The following is a 22,096-nucleotide window of genomic DNA, read 5'->3' on the forward strand; positions in this document are numbered from 1 at the left end:
GGATGAAGGAACTGATACCATTGAATGGCCCCCACGCTGGCCTGACCTGAATCCAATAGAACCCCTCTGGGATGTCATGTTTCGGTCCATCTGATGCCACCAGGTTGCACCTCAGACTGTCCAGGAGCTCAGTGATGTCCAGGTCCAGATCTGGGAGGAAATCCCTCAGGACACCATCCGTGGTCTCATTAGGAGCTTCCCCCGACGTCAGGCATGAATACAAGCATGTGGGGGCCACACAAACTACTGAGGACCATTCTGAGTTACCGCAATGACATTTCAGCAAAATGGACTCGCCTGCTGCATCATTTCTTCACTTTGATTTTCGTGGTGTCTATGAATTCCCTCCTCTATAAGTCGATCATTTCAATTTTCATGAAACGGTGGGGCATCCTTACATTCCTCACACATCACCCCGTCCATATTCGTATTGATATCCAGCAGGAAATTTTTCCCCATTGAGATCTGATGGATTTTCAAAGTCTTCATTTCTTTTTTTTGAGCCGTGTATATCCAGGTATGCCAAGCAAACTGTGTCACATATAACCTCATCCATCCTCTGCCTTCTCCCTTTGCTTTCAGAGCTCTCACCACAGTATGAACACCGCTTGCATTCAGCTGAGTCTGAGTACCAACTTCCATTTTATCCGCCACTTAAAAATCACAAATGTTCTAAACCACAAATTTGCAACCTGTGGCTAATGGGAAAGAGCTACAGTTCCCAGCATGCCCGGCAATGCGTGGTCTCCAGCGAAGTTTATATCAGAAGATGATCCTGCACAAGGCACGGCGCACTGATCTTCCCGCACTGATCACAGCACATTCTGTTCATTGCCCCACTGGGATGTATAGACTGTAAATGAGCCCATGCATCTACTCTGCAGCCAAACCGGAACATTAGACATGTTCAAATATTCCCAGCAAAATAGCTGCCCATAAAACTTCTGCTACCGAAATGTACGAGGGAAGGAGCAGCCTTTAAATTGAATCCTAAAGGCTCAGTCCACCCAGAGGTAGGTGATAGATGCAGGAGAGCGAAACGACCCGAGTTTCCCCGGTCTATAATGGACTCTTATGGAGAGATCTCTGAGCTGGGTTTCTGGGTCTACACACCTGCTGTACCCATTATGAATGGCTCCCAACATTCCTGCTCATTTTTTCTTTGGTTCATATTGTACTGAATGAAAAAGGAGAAGCTGGAATTGCTTCCATTACATGAAATGCCCCTCCAAACCTTTCTGGTTTCCTCCCCGGTCTACGGTAAAGAAGGTTCCGGCTATGGAAGCCCATGCTCCTTCCAGCACATATGCTTACAAAAGGGGCCCCACACCTAAGACGTCAATTCTTTGAGATGTTTAATCAAGACCTGTGTGTTGGAAGTCTTTCACCTTGATTGTGCTTAGTCTTCGACTTCACAGCTAAGCCCAATCACGGCATGGTGCGTAGTCAAAGGCTGGAACTTCAAACAATCAGACCTTGAATAAATACATCTTGAATGTTAGATGTCGTCCATGTGCAGCCTCTTTGGGAGGTGGAGCAAGAATATACATGATCAGCCATAACATTACCACCCACCTAGTAACAATTAGGTCCCAATTTTGTTGCCGAAACAGCCCTTACCCATCAAGACATGGACTCCACAAGATCTCTGAAGGTACGCTGTGGTATCTGGCACCAAGCCGTCAGTAGCAGATCCTTTAATTCCTGTAAGTTGCAAAATGGGGCCTCCATGGATTGGACTTGTTTTACCGCCACATCCCAAAATATGCTCGGTTGGATTGAGATCTGTAAAATTTGGAGCCCAAGTCAACACTCCAAAGACACCTTCCATTGCTCCGTGGTCCAATTCTGATGCTCACGGGCCCTTTGTTGGCACTTTTAGATGTGGAAATGGGTCAGCGTGCACTTCCTGACCAGTATGTGGCTACACAACTCCATATGCAACAAATTGTGCTGCTCTGTGTGTTCTGACACCTTTCTATCAGAACCAGCATTTACTTTTTCAGCAATTTGAGCTCCAGTAGCTCTTCTATTGGATCAGACTACACAGGCCAGCCTTCCCTCCCCCCACCATCATCAGTGAGCCTTCCCTCCCCCCACCATCAGTGAGCCCCCCCACCACCACCGCAATCAGTGAAGTGTTCTTACGGCAGAAAGTTCTCTTCTTGGTGAGCTAGCCAGCATCTATGGCTGTACCACAACAGACCCTAGATTCCCCTAATCTAGCCAATCCGGGTGAATCACTGAGCAGGGGATCCAGTGCCTGTCACTTTAAAGTAGCACAGTCCCAGGTAGACATTAATCTGTTTTCCCGCCAGTGCTCCTTCCCCTATATGGCACAGGGGGTGCAGGTCCACTCACCCATTCCCTCTCCTGTGTTGCTGGTGGGTCAGTGGCTGCTACCAGGCCTTCTATCGGGATGGTTCCTTCCCTGCCGCACAGGTGGTCCTCTATCTGGGCAGATGAATTCCCAAGCTTTCTTCCTTCCAAGATCCTCCTACCTGGATGTTAGTCCCTCTCCCACGTGGGACCCCTTCCAGGCTCCTGCTCCCCATCTTCACTTCATCTTCCACCTAAACTGTTCTCCAACTCACTGCTGCTGAGCAGGCTCAGTTACTCTGACTGTCCTGGCCCCTTGCCAAGCCACCTGTTGAGGATTGGTCAGGATCCTCTGAGTACAGATCAGCCACTCACCTCCACCCATTGTTTCTAGATCTTTCTCCAAAGTACTAGAGCAGGGAGCAATACCAGAGAGCTAGTCTGCAGAGCCTCTCAGCTCTGACCACAATTTGACCCACCTGGCTATTACACCCAGGCTGCTACTTGGCCTCTAACAATCAAAGCTAGAGCTTCCCCTAGCTAACTAGAAGGGTGCTACAGATTGAAGCAGATGAGGCTGAGGTTCTTCAAATCTGACTTTGATTAAAACCTAGGGCAGGAACGTCCAATAAATGACGTCTCTCATTTGTGAATACATTTCAGGCTGAAGTTACCTCTTATGAAGGCCCTACTACCACCTACCTCCTTGACTTTTGGGAAACCCTGCAGTAATGAGTACACTCCTCAGAATCGGCCTTATTCTGAGGAGGTGATGAAACTGTTCATGGATGTGTTAGGTGGAGGTCTAAAATGGAGAAATAGCTGACCCTTTTTGATGGATTACGTCTTGGCCCATCCCTCAGCTCCGTCTGCCACCATTCCCAGGTTACAGACACAGCTGACTTCAGAGCTTTGTGTATTGGCTGAATAATTGATGGATGGCTCCAACGCCTGGAAGCGGATGCAGGTGTCACACATCTGAGCGTTGGGCAGAAGTTCGAACCTTTCCAGGGCTGCAGCCGAGAAATGTCCTGAGCTGGAAGCACATGAGAGTGTGAGAGGTGCATTGTGCGCCTTTTTATTACCATTCATGAATGCTTAATGCTCGTCGTCGGGGTTGGTCTCGGCAAGCGGCGAGCGCTGATTTAAGCCGGGGAACGAGCTGTACCGGCTTCTGTCGCTAAGCAATGCTTGGTCATGTATTGCCACGGATAATAAAAATATATATACGCATTGCGTGCCGTCGACTGCTCCCAGAATCCCTTTCAAATAATGAACGGTTAAGCCGCTGACAAACAGAGGAGTTTTTTCAGAGTCTGACAAGCCCGGCAGGAGGATCGCAATTGCATACAGTAAAACTGGCTCCATCGGTGTGGAGTAATGTCGCATTATTAAACCTTTTTATGGGAAGGAAAAAGTTCAGAATACTGACTGGAGAGACTCCGCTGGAACAATTTTTTCTGGGATTAAGTCCAGACATAGGATTAACCCCTTCTGGCCCTTGGTACAAAAAAAATGTAAAAACTGAACTTCAAACAACTAAAATACCCGGAATTATTCTACAGCAGCATGTTTTACCAACGTATTTCTGTCAATCAATGTAACAGGACCGACCCAGACTGCACTTGGGTACTTCCGTTAGAATACCGCTCACCCCCCCTCCGAACACCGACAGCAGACACCATAGCCGACCATACAAGACTAGCTGACACCAGTCTTCAAGTAAACCAGGACGTAGACTAGTTTATTTTACACTGATACAAGATATATACACTCAGGGGAACAATCCCCCCTCACTGCATAATGACACAGGGCGGGGAAATCTATATTTAGTAACAGACACACCAGCAGACAGTCCCATCAGGAGGGAGGGCTGCTGGAGACACACACACACACACACACACCCCCCCACCACCACCACCACCACCACCAAGCCAATACACATAAACACATACATCCCATAATAGTTTGCTCCCAAGAAAGACACGCAATAGAACAATGGGATGCAACCACATGACACCAAACAATCCACAACTCCCACCTATACACAATATTAGGACAGATCCCCCTGTACCCCTAACAGGCACAGGGTGACTTACACATAAGAGGGATATGAGGAGCCGAGACAGGGGTCCTCCCACCTCTCCAAAGTGAGCTGTGTTCCATGGGCCCCCCCACCCAAAGTGACTCCCGTCACAATCAAGTCTTAAGATTTACACAGCTCTGCCATAAAGCACAACCCTGCCTGGCAAGAGAGGAGACCTGATTTTTTTTTTTTTTTCCCCCACAGCCATTCAGAGACATTTACAGGTCTTGTCCCTCCCCTGGACTGTGATTGGACAATCAAATGAGAAGTAGGGAAGACAAAGGAGCTCGCCTCTTGTCACTCTGTTCTCTCCTCTGTCAGCATCCTCCTTGCACTGCAGCAAAATGGTTCCTCGTGCTGCTTTACCTCTCAGACTGAGCTTTGCTGTACTGAGACTGCCAGAGGCCGATGTCAAGAACAATTAAAGTAAATAAAAAATAAAATACTTGAATTTAAACAATCGATTTAAGAAAGTAAATAAAAAGAAGCGCAAAATTTGAATTTGGAAAATAGAATAAAACCAAATAGAAAATAAAGTAAAACAGAAAATAGAATAAAATAGAAAATAGAATATTGCTGCCTTCTGAAATTTGAATTTTGAAAAGCATAGCAGAAAACAGAACAGACAGTAAAAATAGAATAATGTATAAAATAAAGGAATATGATAGAAAATACTAGATTAGACTAGAAAATAATATAATAGAAGAAAAAATTGAATTTCGAGTTTGCGTTTTTATGTCCACCTGGAGTCCAGTTTTAAAGTGGTTATAAACCTCCTGAAATGAAAAATGAACAGAGCACATCTCTGGATAGTGTGTACTACCCTCAGTCCAAAGCAGTGTGTGATTTCTGTCTCCTCTTTGCTCTCTGCTATCCACATCAGTGACCTCTGACACCATAGAAATTCAAGAGATGTCTCCCCCTCCCCCCCCTTCCTCCAGCACATAAGTGATTGACAGCCTCAGCTGTGCACGTTTCCCTATGAGACACTATAGAGAGGATATCTATTCCCTCCATTTAGGTCTCAGATTATAAGCAGCTCTCTGTACATGTGTGAGATTTGTTTTGTTCCGAATCAAAATTTTGGACAAACTTTTTGTTCGGAGATTCGGATGTATCCGAAATTCCAAATTACAATAGTAACGAATTTAAATGGTTTCGAAATAACATTTAATCCAAAATCCGAATTGAATTTGTTAATGAAATAGAATTTGAAATCAAGAATAGAAAAGAATAGAATATAAACACCTTCAAAAATTAGAATTTGGAAAATAATAAAATAAAACTGAATAGAAAAGAATAAAGTGAAACAGAAAATAGAACATAAAATAGAATAGTATATAGAATAAAGTGGAAATAGAATAGAATATTGCTGCCTTCTGAAATTCAAATTTTGAAAAGCATAGCAGAAAACAGAATAGAAAAAAATTGCGTAGAACAGAAAGTAGAAATAGACTAACATATAAAATAAAGGAATATGATAGAAAATATTAGATTAGACTAGAAAATAAAAGCCTAGAATAGAAAAAAAAATGAATTTCGAATAGAACGCATTCGATACGTTTCGATTCGGGCGAACTGAATGAAACTCGACCGATCTCGAAAATAAAATAAATTCCTAAAATGAGACTCATTTTAACAAAATTATTTAAATCGGATGAAAGGAAACACTTTTTTTCATTCTGCACTTGTCTGCTGTGCTGTGTATGACCTCAGATCCCTGCTGGCTAGAGCTGAGAAAAAGCCTTTAATCTGTGTGTTTTTAGAAGGCTGTAGAGGAGACATTGCTACAGATAAACAGGTACAACTTGTGTAGGAGGGGTTTTATCTGTGTGTAACCTGAGGCCAGTCACTTCACTGGGTATATGGAAGAGTTTACAACCGCTTTAAATGCCACCAAAAGAGAGCTCAATCTGTCTTAAAAAAACAAAATGTATAAAAAAAATATATATTATTTGGGTGTAGTCAGGGGTGGACTGATAACTCATGGGGCCCCCGGGCAATAGGGGATCATGGGGCCTCTGTGTCCTTGCCCAAACTCAAAAAAGCCTATGAAAAAGGTACCAGGGGCATCTCATGGGGCCCCCTACTGACCCCGGGCCCTCGGGCAGTGCCCGAGTTTCCGAATGGTCAGTCCTCCACTGGGTATAGTGTTGCATGACTGACTGTCACTTTAACCCTTCCATTCATTTATTATAAATTTAGAATTCAAGGTTTGGCTTCATAAATTATAATTTCGCTTTTTTTTTTTTTTTTTTTTTTGAAGGGGGAAAAAGACTGGGAAAAATATGAAGTCGCTAGAAAACTGAAGAACCATGTTGACAAAATTAGGAGAACCTATAGGGAGAACTTCAAATCCAAAGAAATGAAGATACGACAGAGGGCGGTGGCCCTATATTTTATAGACAAGGTAAGAGGGCTGTATGATGGTGAAGATTTTTGGGGGGGTCACATTTTGGTCTGGGGGAGTTCCCCTTAATGGACCCTTCTTAACCGCTCCAAGGAAATGCTTCCGAGTGGAGTCACTGGTGCTTTACGAATAAGCTGCACTAGGAAGGCAAAGGGGCAGCTCCTTGCGTGTTCCCTACCTGAGGTCATAGGACTCTGCATTGCCCATGTTACTGCTCATGTAGCTGTGAAAGGTCCAATAAAAAGGCCTCTGCTTGGTGCTCCATGTTAGCGAGTGAAGGCAGTTTAGGAGGTTGGCGTCCAGCCAAGCCACCACTGGAGCAGGGGCCTGGTTGTGGTGCCGCTTTGACCCAGGGTGCTACATCTCTAAAATTGTTGCCAGATACATTTGTCTGCATGTTGAAATGCTTCTATAAATGTAGATGTTGTCAGAATTCCAAAACTGTGGATAACTCTGTGTTGGGTATTGAAAAGCACAAAAAGGTCAAATGGAAGGGTTTGGTGTCAAATTTAAGTCAATGCATTTTGGGGGAAACGCCTCCCCCCTTCCTCAGGGCTGACATTGTGGGTATGAATGGACTTGCAATGAGATACAATTTGGATAAAGCCCTTACATAAGTATCCTAATTGTTTTTCATACCCATGGTTGCAGCCCTGAGGAAGAGGGAGACCTTTCCCCCAAAATGCGTTGGCTTCATTGGATACCTTCAATAAACATCTCCTTTTCACCTTTTTTGTGTCATGACATTTTGTACTGGGCGTTCCTCAGTACCCACCCCAGAGTTTTTACATCCACTGAAAAATCAGAAGTAGAAGAGCAAGGTCCATCCACACGCAGAGCTCCCAACGTCCCTGATTTTGACGGACTGTCCCTTATTTGGAACAAAGTTCCCCTGTCAGGACCCATAAACCAGGGGCAGACTGAGTGCAGTTAAAATCTCACTTTAAGTAGTAGGAGCCCAGCCCTGACACCTTCCTCCTGACCCCAAGTGTGGGGAGCCTTCTTCCCCGCTGACCCCCGGGTGTCCGGGAGCCGCCTTCCCCGCTGACCCCCGGGTGTCCGGGAGCCGCCTTCCCCGCTGACCCCCGGGTGTCCGGGAGCCGCCTTCCCCGCTGACCCCCGGGTGTCCGGGAGCGGCCTTCCCCGCTGACCCCCAGGTGTCCGGGAGCCGCCTTCCCCGCTGACCCCCGCGTGTCCGGGAGCCGCCTTCCCCGCTGACCCCCGCGTGTCCGGGAGCCGCCTTCCCCGCTGACCCTGAGGTGTCCGGGAGCCGCCTTCCCCGCTGACCCCCGCGTGTCCGCGAGCCACCTTCCCCGCTGACCCCCAGGAGCCGCCTTCCCCGCTGACCCCCAGGTGTCCGCGAGTTGCCTTCCCTGCTGACCATCACACTAATGTATTATGAGTTGTAGATAGTCCTTTTTAGCCTGGGTTCCTGAGACCAGAACCATGTTTCAAGGGTTCTTCTGTGTTGCAAAGGTTGGGAAAGGCTGTGATAGAATATAAATCATAAAATGAAAATCAGATGTAGCTCCATATCACCTAAAACCAGGCCGGGACAAGGGGTGGGCAGGAGGGACAGTTGCCCTGGGCACAGCAGTTTACTGTATGTATGGGGACACCAGAGAGCACAATTTGATACAAGGCATTTTGACAAGTGGATGACTGCTGGGGGTAGCATCCCCTAAGCTTGCACATAACGAAGGGGCACAGTTTGGCTTTGTTGCCCTGGGCACTGGATGGCCTTGTCCCGGTACTGTATAAAACCACCCCATATAGCATATTAAAAATATACCTCATAAAAATAAACAATCTAATTGGAAATCTAAATTTGTCTTAGCTGAATGCTATGTTCTCTCCTCGGTATCTGTCCCGGTTAGCTCCTCCCTCCCCATGAACACACCAGGAAGGTCCACACGTGGCTCAGTCCTCGGTTTCTGTTGCATTAGCTCCTCCCTTACGGGAATTTTGTCTTTTTCAGCTGGCCCTGAGAGCGGGTAATGAAAAGGAAGAAGGGGAGACGGCGGACACCGTCGGTTGCTGCTCGTTGAGAGTGGAGCACATTAAACTTCACCCAGAACTGGATGGAGAGAAGCATGTGGTGGAGTTTGACTTCCTGGGTAAAGACTCCATCCGGTACTACAACAAAGTTCCCGTGGAGAAGAAGGTAACGCTGCAAGGATTTACCATTCGATTCTCACTCACTGGTTTGTCACTTACCCTTTGTTCCTGCTCAGGAGCATAATAGTGGTGAATGTTGAAGGACTTCAGGGTTTGATGCTCGCTGATGTTGTGCAGCACTACCCCCTTAGGAGTCGCTGAAGTTTTGGGTCCCCCTATAGTCCTGCACAGCCAGGCAATGGGAAACACAGGAGCTTGTTTTTTGGATTTTGTTAGGGGAATTAGAACTTGGATAGGGTTGAGGTGTATGGGATGCCCAAGGGTAATGGCAACTTTCCTGGAACTATATACAAATCTTTACAGCAAAATTCTCTTCTGGAGAGCTAGCCAGCATCTCCTGTAGTACCACCCCAGATTCTCCTGATCCAGCTGTTCTGACTGAAACCTTGGGCAGAGGATCCAGTGCCTGTCACTGTAGATACAAGAAGTATGTCCTACAGTAGGTAGTAGCTAATCCAGTTTCCCACTGAGGTGCGCCTCCCCCTTACTGGCCCAGGAGGTGCAGGTCTACTCTCCTCCTATGCTGGTGGGTCGGTGGCTGCTACCAGGCCTTGTAGCTGGGCCGCTCCTTCCCAGCTGCATAGGTGGTCCTCACTCTTGGGCCAATGAAATTCCAAGCTTTCTTCCTTCCCAGCTCCTCCGCCTGTAGGTGAGCTCCCTTCCCATCTGCGCCCCCTCCCAGGCTTCTGCTCTCCAACCTCACTTCTTCATCTTCTCCATCTTCCACCCGAACTCTCCTGCTGCTGAGCAGGCTTGGTCACTCTTAAGGGCTGTACAGACCCCAAGACAGGCCTCCTGTTGGGGATGGGCCAGGAGCCCTCAAAAGTGTAGACTAGCCACTCCTTACCTCTTCCCACTGCTTCTAGAACCTTCTCCAAGGTTCTACTGCAGGGGGGAAGTCTGAGAGCCAGTCTGCAAAGCCTTTCAGCTCTGACCCAAATTTGACCCTGCTGGTTGTCACACTCAGGCTGCTACTCAGCCCTCCTCACTAACCATTTGGAATCTAGCTCCCCCTAGCTGACTAGGAGGGTGCTACAGTTGTCTTGACTAAAAATTAGGATACAATTGTAAAGGGGACCATTATCCACAAATGGTAATGTCTTTTAGGGTCCCCTTGTGACAGATGTCTGAACATCTAGACACTAAGTCACATGAACTTCACTGAAGGGAAGGATCGTCCAACCTGGACCCTTAACAGCATAATCCTCTGTGGTCATGCGACCAAGAGCCTAGGCCTTCAGACAAGTGATCACCCTAAAGGGAAATGTTTTGCATTTGGGGTGCAAAAAGACAGTCCAGTTAGGGTCCTTTCATATGGGCGTTCCCTTTTTTTTTTTTTTTTTCTTTTCATCAGTTCAGTCACAGATCGCGGTCTCCCACCCATTGATGAAAGTTTCTGGTATTGAGGCGGTTAATGCATAGAATATATCAAGGGGTCTCCAAACCTCATAGGGGCCAGACTATGGCAAGTGGGAGTAGAAAATGTCCTGTTGTCAGTGAGAGTAAACAATGCCTGTCTTTGGTATTAGGGGAGGAACTGTGCCCCATCCTTGGCATCATTGAGAGGAATTGTGCTCCATCATTGGTGTCACTGGGAGAAATAGTGCCCCATTGTTGGTGTCATTGGAAGGAATTGTGCCCCATCAGTTTCAGTGGGAGGATTTGTGTCCAATTGCTGGTGTCAGTGGGAGGAAGAGTGCTCCATTGTTGGTGTCATTGGAGGGAAATTTGCTCCAGCAGTGTCAGTGGAAGGAACTGTGCCAAATCATTGGTGTCATTGGGAGGAATGGTGCCCCATTGTTTGTGTCATGTGAAGAAATTGTGCCCCAGCAGTGTCAATGGGAGGAATTGTGCCCAATCGTTGATGTCATTGGGAGGAATCCTGTTCCATTGTTGGTGTCATTGGAAGGAATTTTGCTCTATCAGTGTCAGTGGAAGGAACTGCCAAATCATTGATGTCATTGGGAGGCATAGTACCCCATCGTTGATGTCATGTGAAGAAATTGTGCCCCATCAGTGTGAGGAATTGTGCCAAATCATTGGTGTCATTGGGAGGAATAGTACTCCATCGATGGTGTCATGTGAAAAAATTGTGCCCCATCAGTGGGAGGAATTGTGCCCAATTGTGGGTGTCAATGGGAGGAATAGTGCCCCATTGTTGAGGTCAGTGACAGGAATGATGGCCCATTGTTGGAGTCAGTACAAGGAATAGTGCCTTAAGGGCCAGATAAAGGCAAGTGAAGGGCCACATCCGGCCCCTGGGCCACTATTTGGAGACCACTGAAATACATTATGGTAAAAATGTTTCTTTTTCAACCACTTTAAGGGTCTTTTTCTTTTCTTTATTTTGAATACCAGATCTTTAGATGTTTTCATCTTCTTGGCAGATACGAACCGGCTAAAGTTCTGTTGGTAGTTTTCAGCGACTTGTTGATTGATCGCTCCATTTTTTTGTTTTTTCTTTTTGTTTTCAGGTGTTTAAAAACCTCCAGCTGTTTATGGACAACAAGGAGGAAGGAGATGATCTATTCGACAGACTGAATGTGAGTGTTTTTCCCCGGCGCGGAGCTGTCCGAGGTGCTGATTAACACAGATGTATTAAAGCTGGCAGGTCTTGGCGAGACGATTGTCTGCAGCTGGCGGAGGAATCCCGCTGAGAGAGGAGCCGCGAGTGCCGGGTGTCGTCCTTCCCGCTCACAGAAGACGAATGGAGCTCCTATCTGGGGGGGCGGAGGGGGGGATACGACGGAACACCGGCAATCACTTCTAAACAGACGGCTCGGGGCGTCCTGCCGACACCGCCGCTCTGCGCCCTAAAAGGCAGCAGAGCCAACAAGTATCCCATATGGAAGAAAAATATATTTGAAATATATTTTATTAATATTATTCCCAAATATATTGACATATATGTGAAATGCTACAATTTTGGCCGTATTCAAAATATTTAAAAATATTTCAATAATTTATATAGAGAGAAAGAGAGATGGAGAGAGGTGGAGAGAGAAAGAGAGATGGAGAGAGGTGGAGAGAGAAAGAGAGGTGGAGAGAGGTGGAGAGAGAGAGAGAGGTGGAGGGGGAGAGAGAGGTGGAGGGGGAGAGAGAGGTGGAGGGGGAGAGAGAGGTGGAGAGAGAGAGAGAGAGGTGGAGAGAGAGAGAGAGAGGTGGAGAGAGAGAGAGAGAGGTGGAGAGAGAGAGAGAGAGGTGGAGAGAGAGAGAGAGAGGTGGAGGGGGGGAGAGAGGTGGAGGGGGGGAGAGAGGTGGAGGGGGAGAGAGAGGTGGAGGGGGAGAGAGAGGTGGAGGGGGAGAGAGAGGTGGAGGGGGAGAGAGAGGTGGAGGGGGAGAGAGAGGTGGAGGGGGAGAGAGAGGTGGGGGGGGAGAGAGAGAGAGAGATGGGGAGAGATGGAGAGAGAGAGAGAGAGATGGGGGGGAGAGAGAGATGAGGGGGGAGAGATGGGAATGGGGAGGGGGAGAGATACATACACACTGCATGTTGAAATGTGTTTTTATTACACAATATATGAAAAATATTTTTAAAAATACAAATCCACATTTTTGAAATGCATCTGCAAATATATGGAAAAATATGTTAAAATAACTTTTTTATATGTTAAAAAAAATCTGAAGAATATATTTTAAAAAAATTATTTTTAAAAATGTAGATTCGTATTTTTAAAGATATACATTATATTTGAAATGTATTAAAAATATTATTTATATTTTGTAATATAAACGCATTACAACATGTGTATGTATGCGTGTGTGTGTATATATGTATATGTGTATATATGTATATGTGTATGTATGTATATATGTATATATGTGTATGTATGTATATATGTATATATGTATATGTGTATGTATGTATATATGTATATGTGTATGTATGTATATATGTATATGTGTATGTATGTATATATGTATATGTGTATGTATGTATATATGTATATGTGTATGTATGTATATATGTGTATGTGTGTGTATATATATATATATGTATATATGTATATATATATATATATATATATATATATATATATATATATATACATACACACACACACAACTTGGCATGTAAATTGCCCCTGATGTGACCGGGGACTTGAGGTTATCTCATACCAGCTGTGCGGTCCAGCCGGAACACCGCGGCGCTGCTGCGCAAATCCCTGCGCATCGCACTGTTCACTTTTTTTTTTTTAAGCCAACTTTATTGAAATGTTACACAGACATTTAATAAAGTTCAGTCGGCCACCACATGGTGGAAGGTGGTGGATTGCCTTGCCTCCCCTCCCGTGTAGCATTATAGTGAACTGGGCACACAGGAGGCATTTTGCATTGTTGTGGGGGAGGGGCTGCACTAGAATAGCTGCCCAACGCAGTCCAACTGCGCCCGGTGTGAACGAACTCTTAAAGGGCTATTAAACCTAAAAGCAAACCTTTATTATATTGCAGCCAGGACGTCATGACGTCATGATGAAGTCATGATTTGTGACCTTTAGAATGTTGTGTAGTTGTCCCAAAAGGTTTCTATTTTTTTTCTTCTGCAAAATTGGAAGTTTCCCTTTAATATACAAGGATGCATGCAGAGCTGTGAGCTGATTGCTACGAATGCACGGACATGAACCTTCTAAGGAATCCAGTATATAAACGGACAACTCTGGTGCAATGATTTCCCAGACCTCCCCTGTACCGCCAACACCACGTTTTCCCGCCTGTCCGCGGTATCACCAGTCCAATAATGAGATCTGTAAACATGACCTGTTAGATGCAGTTGATGGAGGACAGGCTTGGGGAAGCTCCGCACTCATGTCTATTGGAAGGGTTTGGTCTCCATCTGTTGGCCGAATCCATGAATTTCAGGCTACATCCGGAATTCCAGCTGGAAAACCCTTTACTGACCAATTTCTCTTTTACAGACACCCATGCTGAACAAACACCTGCAGTCGTTGATGGAAGGACTGACGGCCAAGGTCTTCAGGACGTACAACGCCTCCATCACGCTGCAACAGCAACTTGAGGAACTTACAGATCGTAAGATGCCTTCATTGTACTTGAAGGAGTTTTATGCTGTACAAGAGTACGACTGGGAAATGTGGGCTGATAATTGGGCTCATTTACTAAAGGAGTTGAGGTTCTTCACTCAAATTGTTGGAATATTCACTTTATTTTTATAAATTCGTGGAGGAGGAGAGCAAATCCAAGAAAGTATATTGGCAAGGAGACAAAGGAGTCAACTAATTAGAGGAAAAAACGAGAGGCGGGGAAATAATCTTGTCACAGGGAAGGGGGAAACGGCAGGGCAGTGGTGATAGCGAAGGGGAAGGATGTCATAAAATGTGGGTCCAAACCTCGCAGCAATGGAGACGGTCTGTCTGAATGGTTACAAGGTGTCCTGGTCTCAGTACCATATAAGAGATGTATCATTGTACAGTCAACTTTGGATCTACCAATGCTACTACTAATGCGAGGACCTACCTGATTTGTCCAATCAACATCCAATCTGACCGATCCTTTCACTAAATACCTGTAACATCCCCTAGACAGCTAGGATTTATTTTGTTAGAGGCTGGGCAGCAGCCTGGGATGGGTCAGCCTGGGAGTGAGTTCACTACAGGACAGGCTGGGATGCTCTACAAGTCAGGGCTTCAGAAGCCATCCCACCCTTGCAGTAACCTTGAGAACTTTCTGAAAGAGGAGGAGAGGAGGCCTAGAGAGAGAGAGAGAGATCTTTCCACCACCCATCTTTGCTCTATTCAAGAGCTGCGGAGTCTTCTTCATCCAACACTCCTGGATGTGTTAGATTAATGGTCCCCCACCGCACACTGTGGGTCCTTCTAGAGGTCCCGACATCATTCCTGTGACCTACCAGGACATATGAGACAGGTGGAAAAAAAAACAGCATGCAGAGATGGACCAGCAATCTGACACACTGTGTTGGTTAGCAAATATTTTCCCGGCATCGCACTGGAGGAAACATTTATTTATTTATTTCAGTTACTTCTATAGCGCCGTCAATTTACGCAGCGCTTTACATATATATTGTACATTCACATCAGTCCCTAACCCTCAAGGGGTGTACAATCTAAAGTCCCTAACTTACATTCATACACATATTAGGGACAATTTAGACAGGATCCAATTAACCTACCAGCATGTCTTTGGAGTGTGGGAGGAAACCGGAGTAACCGGAGGAAACCCGCACAGGGAGAACATGCAAACTCCAGGCAGGAGGTGCCAGGGTTGGGATTCGATCCAACGACCCGAGTACTGCCAGGCGGAAGTGCTGACCATTTAGCCACTGTGCTGCCCTAAACATAGCAACAAAATGTATAAATATCCGTGTTTGCTACATAAATGTGTTTCTGATGTGGTTTTTAAAATTGCAATATCTTTCCCTCCACCCAGCGGAAGAGACAGTTCCTGCAAAGATCCTGTCTTATAATAGAGCCAACAGAGCGGTTGCAATCCTTTGCAACCATCAGCGAGCACCACCCAAGACTTTTGACCAGTCCATGGCCAACTTGAGAACCAAGGTGAGATTTCAGCAATTTTCTTTTATATTCCAAGAACAGATCCAACCAGATTAGTGTCATGGCTCTCCATCTACCGCAGATTGGATGGGTCCCATTGAGGATGTACAGGGTTCCTGCCTGACCCCCTTAGGCATCACTAATAAGAGTTCAGTATTAGGGACTCAAGCCACAGCAGCAAACCAGCTAGTATTCCTTGGCACCCCTTCGCACACTTTGACCCTGGGCATATTGTGAAGGCACCAGGAGAACATCTAGCAGTAAAAAGCAACTCCGCTTGCAGGAACCTACTAAGGCATAAGAGGCAGGAAGGTTCAGAATCTCAGGAGTTCTCCTACATGGAGACAGACTTTTGACCAGTCCATGGCCAACTTGAGAATGAAGGTGCAACTCCGTTATTATCTGCATGTTACAAAAATGGCAGCAACCAACCAGATTATAATTTTATGGTTTTCTGGGTTCCTGATCTTTCGATCTACAAAAGACTGTATGGGTCACATTTCATGTGTCCAGAGTCTCCCGTCTGACCCACCACACATCACTCATAAGAGGTGAGCATTAAAGACTCAGCTGGTACCACTTGGCATACCTTCCCAAATTCATATCCTGGGCATATCAGTAATGACAACCAAGGGAACATCCAGCAGTAAAAACCAACTCCATTTTCAAGGACCTACAGCGAGCAAACGTAGCCACAAAGACAAGGATGTGTGCTATTATGTTATCAGGTGAAGAAAGAAAACAAATTCAGCCACCACATCCAAGAATTGGTAAACTGCAATAATTAAATTTTTTGGTTTAGATATGCTTTAATTGTGGCTTATGGAACTGTTTTTTACTCCAAATCCTCATTACAGGGAAATTTCCGGCAGACGTCCATGTTTCTAGGTTATGTCGGTGTAGAAAATTGTATCACTACTGCTTCCTCATTTTTATAAAATCACATAGGGCTCAATGTATGTGTCTGAGAGGAACCTGTGTTCCTTAATGGTAACCAATCAAATTCTTCTTTCATTCATTATCAATGCAATCAATTGATGTTTTTTTTCAGATTGATGCCAGGAAAGAACAGATGGCACTGGTCAAGAAGGAGCTGAAAGAAGCCAAAAAGCAAGCTAAGGAAAAAGAAGACAAGAAGCTCAAAAAGTATGTAGTGAGAAAATATTTAGATCCCACCACCCAACTCTGGGCTCCATGACCACCTCCACCCTGGAGGCCCCCTTGCAGTATATTGTTTTTTGTTTTAACTTGCCTTTTTTTCTGATGTATTTTTGGCCGGCCACTGGGTCCCCTTCCTCTGCTGTCTTTACTTGGCAGTACACCATCCTAATGGTGCAGAGAGCATTGTTGATAGGACCTCTACAGCGCTCTCTACATTAATATAATGGGAGGGTACGGTGACATACCCGGGGTGTGGGGCCATGCCCCTTAGGGTCATTCATCCTGAAAGACTGGACACATCTAGTCAAGGTGAAATACTGCTGGGAACAGCTATGGATTGAAGGTGATTATTGGAACCACTATGGATTGAAAGCTAAGATTGGAAAAGCTGTGGGTTGAAGGTGGGGCTTGGAAGGGCTGTGGGTTGAAGGTGGGGCTTGGAAGGGCTGTGGGTTGAAGGTGGGGCTTGGAAGGGCTGTGGGTTGAAGGTGGGGCTTGGAAGGGCTGTGGGTTGAAGGTGGGGCTTGGAAGGGCTGTGGGTTGAAGGCGGGGCTTGGAAGGGCTGTGGGTTGAAGGCGGGGCTTGGAAGGGCTGTGGGTTGAAGGCGGGGCTTGGAAGGGCTGTGGGTTGAAGGCGGGGCTTGGAAGGGCTGTGGGTTGAAGGCGGGGCTTGGAAGGGCTGTGGGTTGAAGGCGGGGCTTGGAAGGGCTGTGGGTTGAAGGCGGGGCTTGGAAGGGCTGTGGGTTGAAGGCGGGGCTTGGAAGGGCTGTGGGTTGAAGGCGGGGCTTGGAAGGGCTGTGGGTTGAAGGCGGGGCTTGGAAGGGCTGTGGGTTGAAGGCGGGGCTTGGAAGGGCTGTGGGTGGAAGGCGGGGCTTGGAAGGGCTGTGGGTGGAAGGCGGGGCTTGGAAGGGCTGTGGGTGGAAGGCGGGGCTTGGAAGGGCTGTGGGTGGAAGGCGGGGCTTGGAAGGGCTGTGGGTGGAAGGCGCGGCTTGGAAGGGCTGTGGGTTGAAGGCAATTGCATTAGTCCCTGCCCTGAGATGCCCAAAATTAAATGTCTGTAGTTGTAGGAATGGATGGAACATATGTAAAGGTGCCAATGTTTAGGTTTTTTTGGACTCCTTGAATTCCTCTTCTGTTGATTATTAGGCTCATGGAAAGTAAGAAGAAGGCTCTTCAGAGAACGGAGGAGCAGATTATGAAACTGGAGGTGCAGGCGACGGACAGAGAGGAGAATAAGCAGATTGCCTTGAGCACCTCCAAGCTAAACTATCTGGACCCCCGAATCACAGTGGCCTGGTGGGTAAAGGAATACCAGTACTTCTCTGATATGACCTTTGCAATATGTATATACTGTGTGTGTATATGTATGTATTTGTATAGGTATATTTACCCCCTTAGGAGTTGCTGACGATTTGGGTCCCCCCATAGTCCTGCACAGTCAGACTTGTACTCCAGGGACAGTAAACAGTCCTTAGACATGTTTTGGATTTTACTAGGGGTAATAAACTCAGATGGGGTTGAGGGATACATGGAATGCCCAAGGAACTGTAAACTGAGGACAACAAGTCCACAAGAAGGGTCTTTCTTCTAGGAAAGCTCTCCAGCAACTCTTGGTGCACCACCCCAAACCCCAGATAGTCCTTTTCTTCAGCAACCTGAGGGATTTTCCAAGGGAACCCAGAATCTGTCACCTTAAATGCACAGACCAGATGGGGGCTTGTCACTTTTCTCACCCAAATGTCCACTTGCCTTCTCCGGTCCAGGGGGTGTAGGAGTAGTCACTGCTCCTCTCCTCTGTTTAGGTTGGTAGCTGCCTTCAAGCCTTCTGCTGGGCTGAATTCTTCCCTGGCTCTACAGGTGGCCCGCTCTTAGGGAGTTGGTGAGCTGAAGTTTTCCTCCTTTTCAGATCCCACCTGGAGGTAGATCCCTTCCCATTGGGCCCCCTCTCAGGCTCCACACTCTCTTCCTGCTCTCATATCTTCCACCCAAACTCTCCCCTCTACTGAGCAGGCTCAAAGGCTGTCCCAACCCCATGCCAAGCATCCTGCCTGGGGATTGGTTGGGGTCCCTTAAGCATACCCCCCAACTTTTGGACTTGAGAATGAGGGACACATTAGGGAGACAGCAACCTGCGGTGCAAACCTAGCGTGCTGCAATAAATGTGGGTGTGATTAAATTATGCTAAATATTGGGTGTGGGATAACTGCTTCCACTCCCTTTTTACACTACCCATCTCTTTCTACATGCGGTCTTCTATCTGTATACACTGTCCTCCTCCCTGTACTCCTTCTGAGGAGGTGAGGATCTCTGGGGAAGAAGATTCGCCCCCAACCCTCTTCTCCCCTTTGCACCCTGTTTGCCCTTTGCTCAGCTGTACATCCCAACAAGCCTCTTATAATCTCTGCACCCCAAGTCCCATTCTTAGCTAACCTCTGTGCCATAACTCCTCTCCCTCTCCTAACCTCTGCTCAATGTTGCACCCCACTCTCTCTAATAACCTCTGCACCCCAATCCTGCCCTGCCCAACATTGGACATGTACCCCCCCCTGCTCGTCTCTGCACCCCCATCCTCCCTACCATGCTTAGCTCTGTACCCCCCTTCTCTCTGCTCACCTCCACACTCTAAATCCCCTTTTGGCTCGCCTTTCCAGTCTACTCCCTGTGCGAACCTCTTCACCTCAACCCCCTCTGATTCCCTACTTGCCCTGCTTTCCTCTTTGCTCACCAGAGCCTCAGGGTGGACTATTTGTGTGTGGCACCCATGAGGCTGGTGGTGGTTGTGGAGGCTTGAGTTATTTACAGCGCTCACTCTGGCTGTCGGGAGGAGTACTCCAGATCAGGGGCAGACTGACCATTTGGAAACTCGGGCACTGCCCAAGGGCCCGGGGTCAGTAGGGGGCCCCATGAGATGCCCCTGGAACCTTTTTCATAGGTTTTTTTGAGTTTGGGCAAGGACACAGGGGCCCCATGATCCCCTATTGCCCGGGGGCCCCATGAGTTGTCAGTCCGCCCCTGCTCCAGATGCAAACTTGGTAGGAAGATGGAAGGCAGTCCAAACCCAGGGCAATCAGAAGGATATAGAGTGCATGCACGGCAACCCCCGTCCCAGCCCTGCACTCCCTCTGTATCTCCTGCAGGCTGCCCTGATTCCCCACCACTGCGATCCTCTGCCAGCCACCACTGCGATCCTCTGCCAGCCACCACTGCGATCCTCTGCCAGCCACCACTGCGATCCTCTGCCAGCCACCACTGCGATCCTCTGCCAGCCACCACTGCGATCCTCTGCCAGCCACCACTGCAGCAGCTGGTCTCTCTCCCTGCTGGCTGCCTGCAAGTTAAGTTGGTGGAGCCAAGTGCTGAAACTTGCTGCGGGATACAGTCCTGACCTGTGGGATTCTGGGACTTGGTTGAAGTTCCAGGAAGATCCCGCAGGATCCGGGATGCTTGGGAGGTATGCCCTTAAGCATGCAGATAAGACCCTCCTCACCCCCCGCCCACTGAGTTCTAGAGACTTCTCCAAGCCTCTAGAGCAGGAGTCTCCAAACTACGGCCCTCCAGGTGTTGAAAAACTGCAAGTCCCATGAGGCCTTGCAAGACTCTGACAGCCACAAGCAAGACTGACGCAGAGGCATGATGGGACTTGTAGTACTTTAACAGCTAGGGGGCCATAGTTTGGAGACCTGCCCTAGAGGTATCAGAGAGCTGATCTGCAGAGCCTCTCAGCCATGACCCAAATGTGGCCCTTGTGACTGTCACAGGCTGGGCTGTTACTCAGCCTTCCACCTAAAAAAATAAAAAATAAACTAGCTCCCCCTATCAAGCTAGGATGGTTTTATTTATATATATATAATTTTTTTATATTTTTTTCACTATCCTAGTGTGCTAGGGGGCACTAGTTGTGTAAAACCTTTATCCCAAAAGGAACAAAACTGTAGCTGAATATAAGCTGATTATAAAGTCTGAGCTGGAGTTTGGCTGCAGTTTGTTAGTGTATCTAAATCTGCTAGTCCCATCTAACACTCCCCTCTCCCCATGCTGACAATGCTGGTGTCTGAAGGTGTCCCCTGTGCTCCTTCATCCAGAGTGGGGGCACTCTAATACAGGAGGTGTTTCACTGGTCAGATTACCAGGTGAAAACAGGGAAAAACCTAAAAGAAAACTAATGCAGCCACCGCATCTAATGACCGATAATCTGTAATATGAAGTTTTGGGGTTTAATGCCACTTTAAGAAGTAATCCTCTGGCCTCCCTTTTTTTTCCCCTCACAGGTGCAAGAAGTGGGTTGTTGGCTTGGAAAAGATCTACAATAAGACTCTGAGGGACAAGTTTGCCTGGGCCATCGATATGGCGGAAAGCGACTTCTACTTTTAGCTCTGGATTACGTTTTCATGGACTTTATACTGCACTGATTTTGTATTCTCTGTTCCAGTATTTATTGATAAGTGACTATGGAGACTTTTATATTCTCCATATTTGTTTATCCGCATTATTTGTCATGCTGTACTTTTTTAAACTTTTAATTAAAGTTTGTTTTATAATAAGTCTTTGGTTCGTGTTGCTGGTGGAAAAGCAGCCCTCCCCCCCAATGATCCTATAGAACAGGGTTCCTCAACATTTTATTGGACCAGGACCAGTGTCAGTGACATCAATGATGGGGCACTATTCCCCCCACTGACACCAATGATGGGGCACTATTCCTCCCACTGACACCAATGATGGGGCACTATTCCTCCCACTGACACCAATGATGGGGCACTATTCCTCCCACTGACACCAATGATGGGGCACTATTCCTCCCACTGACACCAATGATGGGGCACTATTCCTCCCACTGACACCAATGATGGGGCACTATTCCTCCCACTGATACCAATGATGGGGCACTATTCCTCCCACTGACACCAATGATGGGGCACTATTCCTCCCACTGACACCAATGATGAGGCACTATTCCCCCCACTGACACCAATGATGGGGCACTATTCCTCCCACTGACACCAATGATGGGGCACTATTCCCCCCACTGACACCAATGATGGGGCACTATTCCTCCCACTAATACCAATGATGGGGCACTATTCCTCCACTGACACCAATGATGGGGCATTATTCCTCCCACTGACACCAATGATGGGGCACTATTCCTCACACTGATACCAATGATGGGGCACTATTCCTCCCACTGACACCAATGATGGGGCACTATTCCTCCCACTGACACCAATGATGGGACACTATTCCTCCCACTGACACCAATGATGGGGCACTATTCCTCCCACTGACACCAATGATGGGGCACTATTCCCCCCACTGACACCAATGATGGGGCACTATTCATCCCACTGACACCAATGATGGGGCACTATTCCACTGACACCAATGATGGGGCACTATTCCCCCCACTGATACCAATGAT

The 22,096-nt window shown here is 47.0% G+C and overlaps 1 protein-coding gene across 1 annotated transcript in view; it reads left to right on the top strand.

Annotated features, from left to right (window-relative positions):
• Window positions 1-21,174, top strand: part of LOC149432845 (DNA topoisomerase 1-like) — an 83,872-nt gene extending 62,698 nt beyond the window's left edge. The window contains exons 6-13 of the mRNA XM_089664875.1: window positions 6,672-6,815; window positions 8,794-8,979; window positions 11,468-11,536; window positions 13,907-14,021; window positions 15,396-15,523; window positions 16,572-16,666; window positions 17,827-17,976; window positions 20,949-21,174. Of these exons, the coding sequence (XP_089521001.1) occupies window positions 6,672-6,815; window positions 8,794-8,979; window positions 11,468-11,536; window positions 13,907-14,021; window positions 15,396-15,523; window positions 16,572-16,666; window positions 17,827-17,976; window positions 20,949-21,051 (990 nt within the window). The 3' untranslated portion in view covers window positions 21,052-21,174. The remainder of the gene's footprint in view (window positions 1-6,671; window positions 6,816-8,793; window positions 8,980-11,467; window positions 11,537-13,906; window positions 14,022-15,395; window positions 15,524-16,571; window positions 16,667-17,826; window positions 17,977-20,948) is intronic.
• Window positions 21,175-22,096: the final 922 nt, after the last annotated feature.

Source organism: Staurois parvus, unplaced genomic scaffold (genome assembly GCF_062004578.1).
Source record: "Staurois parvus isolate SC_StPar_1 unplaced genomic scaffold, SC_StPar_1.0 ptg002084l, whole genome shotgun sequence".
NCBI classification, from domain to species: Eukaryota; Metazoa; Chordata; class Amphibia; order Anura; family Ranidae; genus Staurois; species Staurois parvus.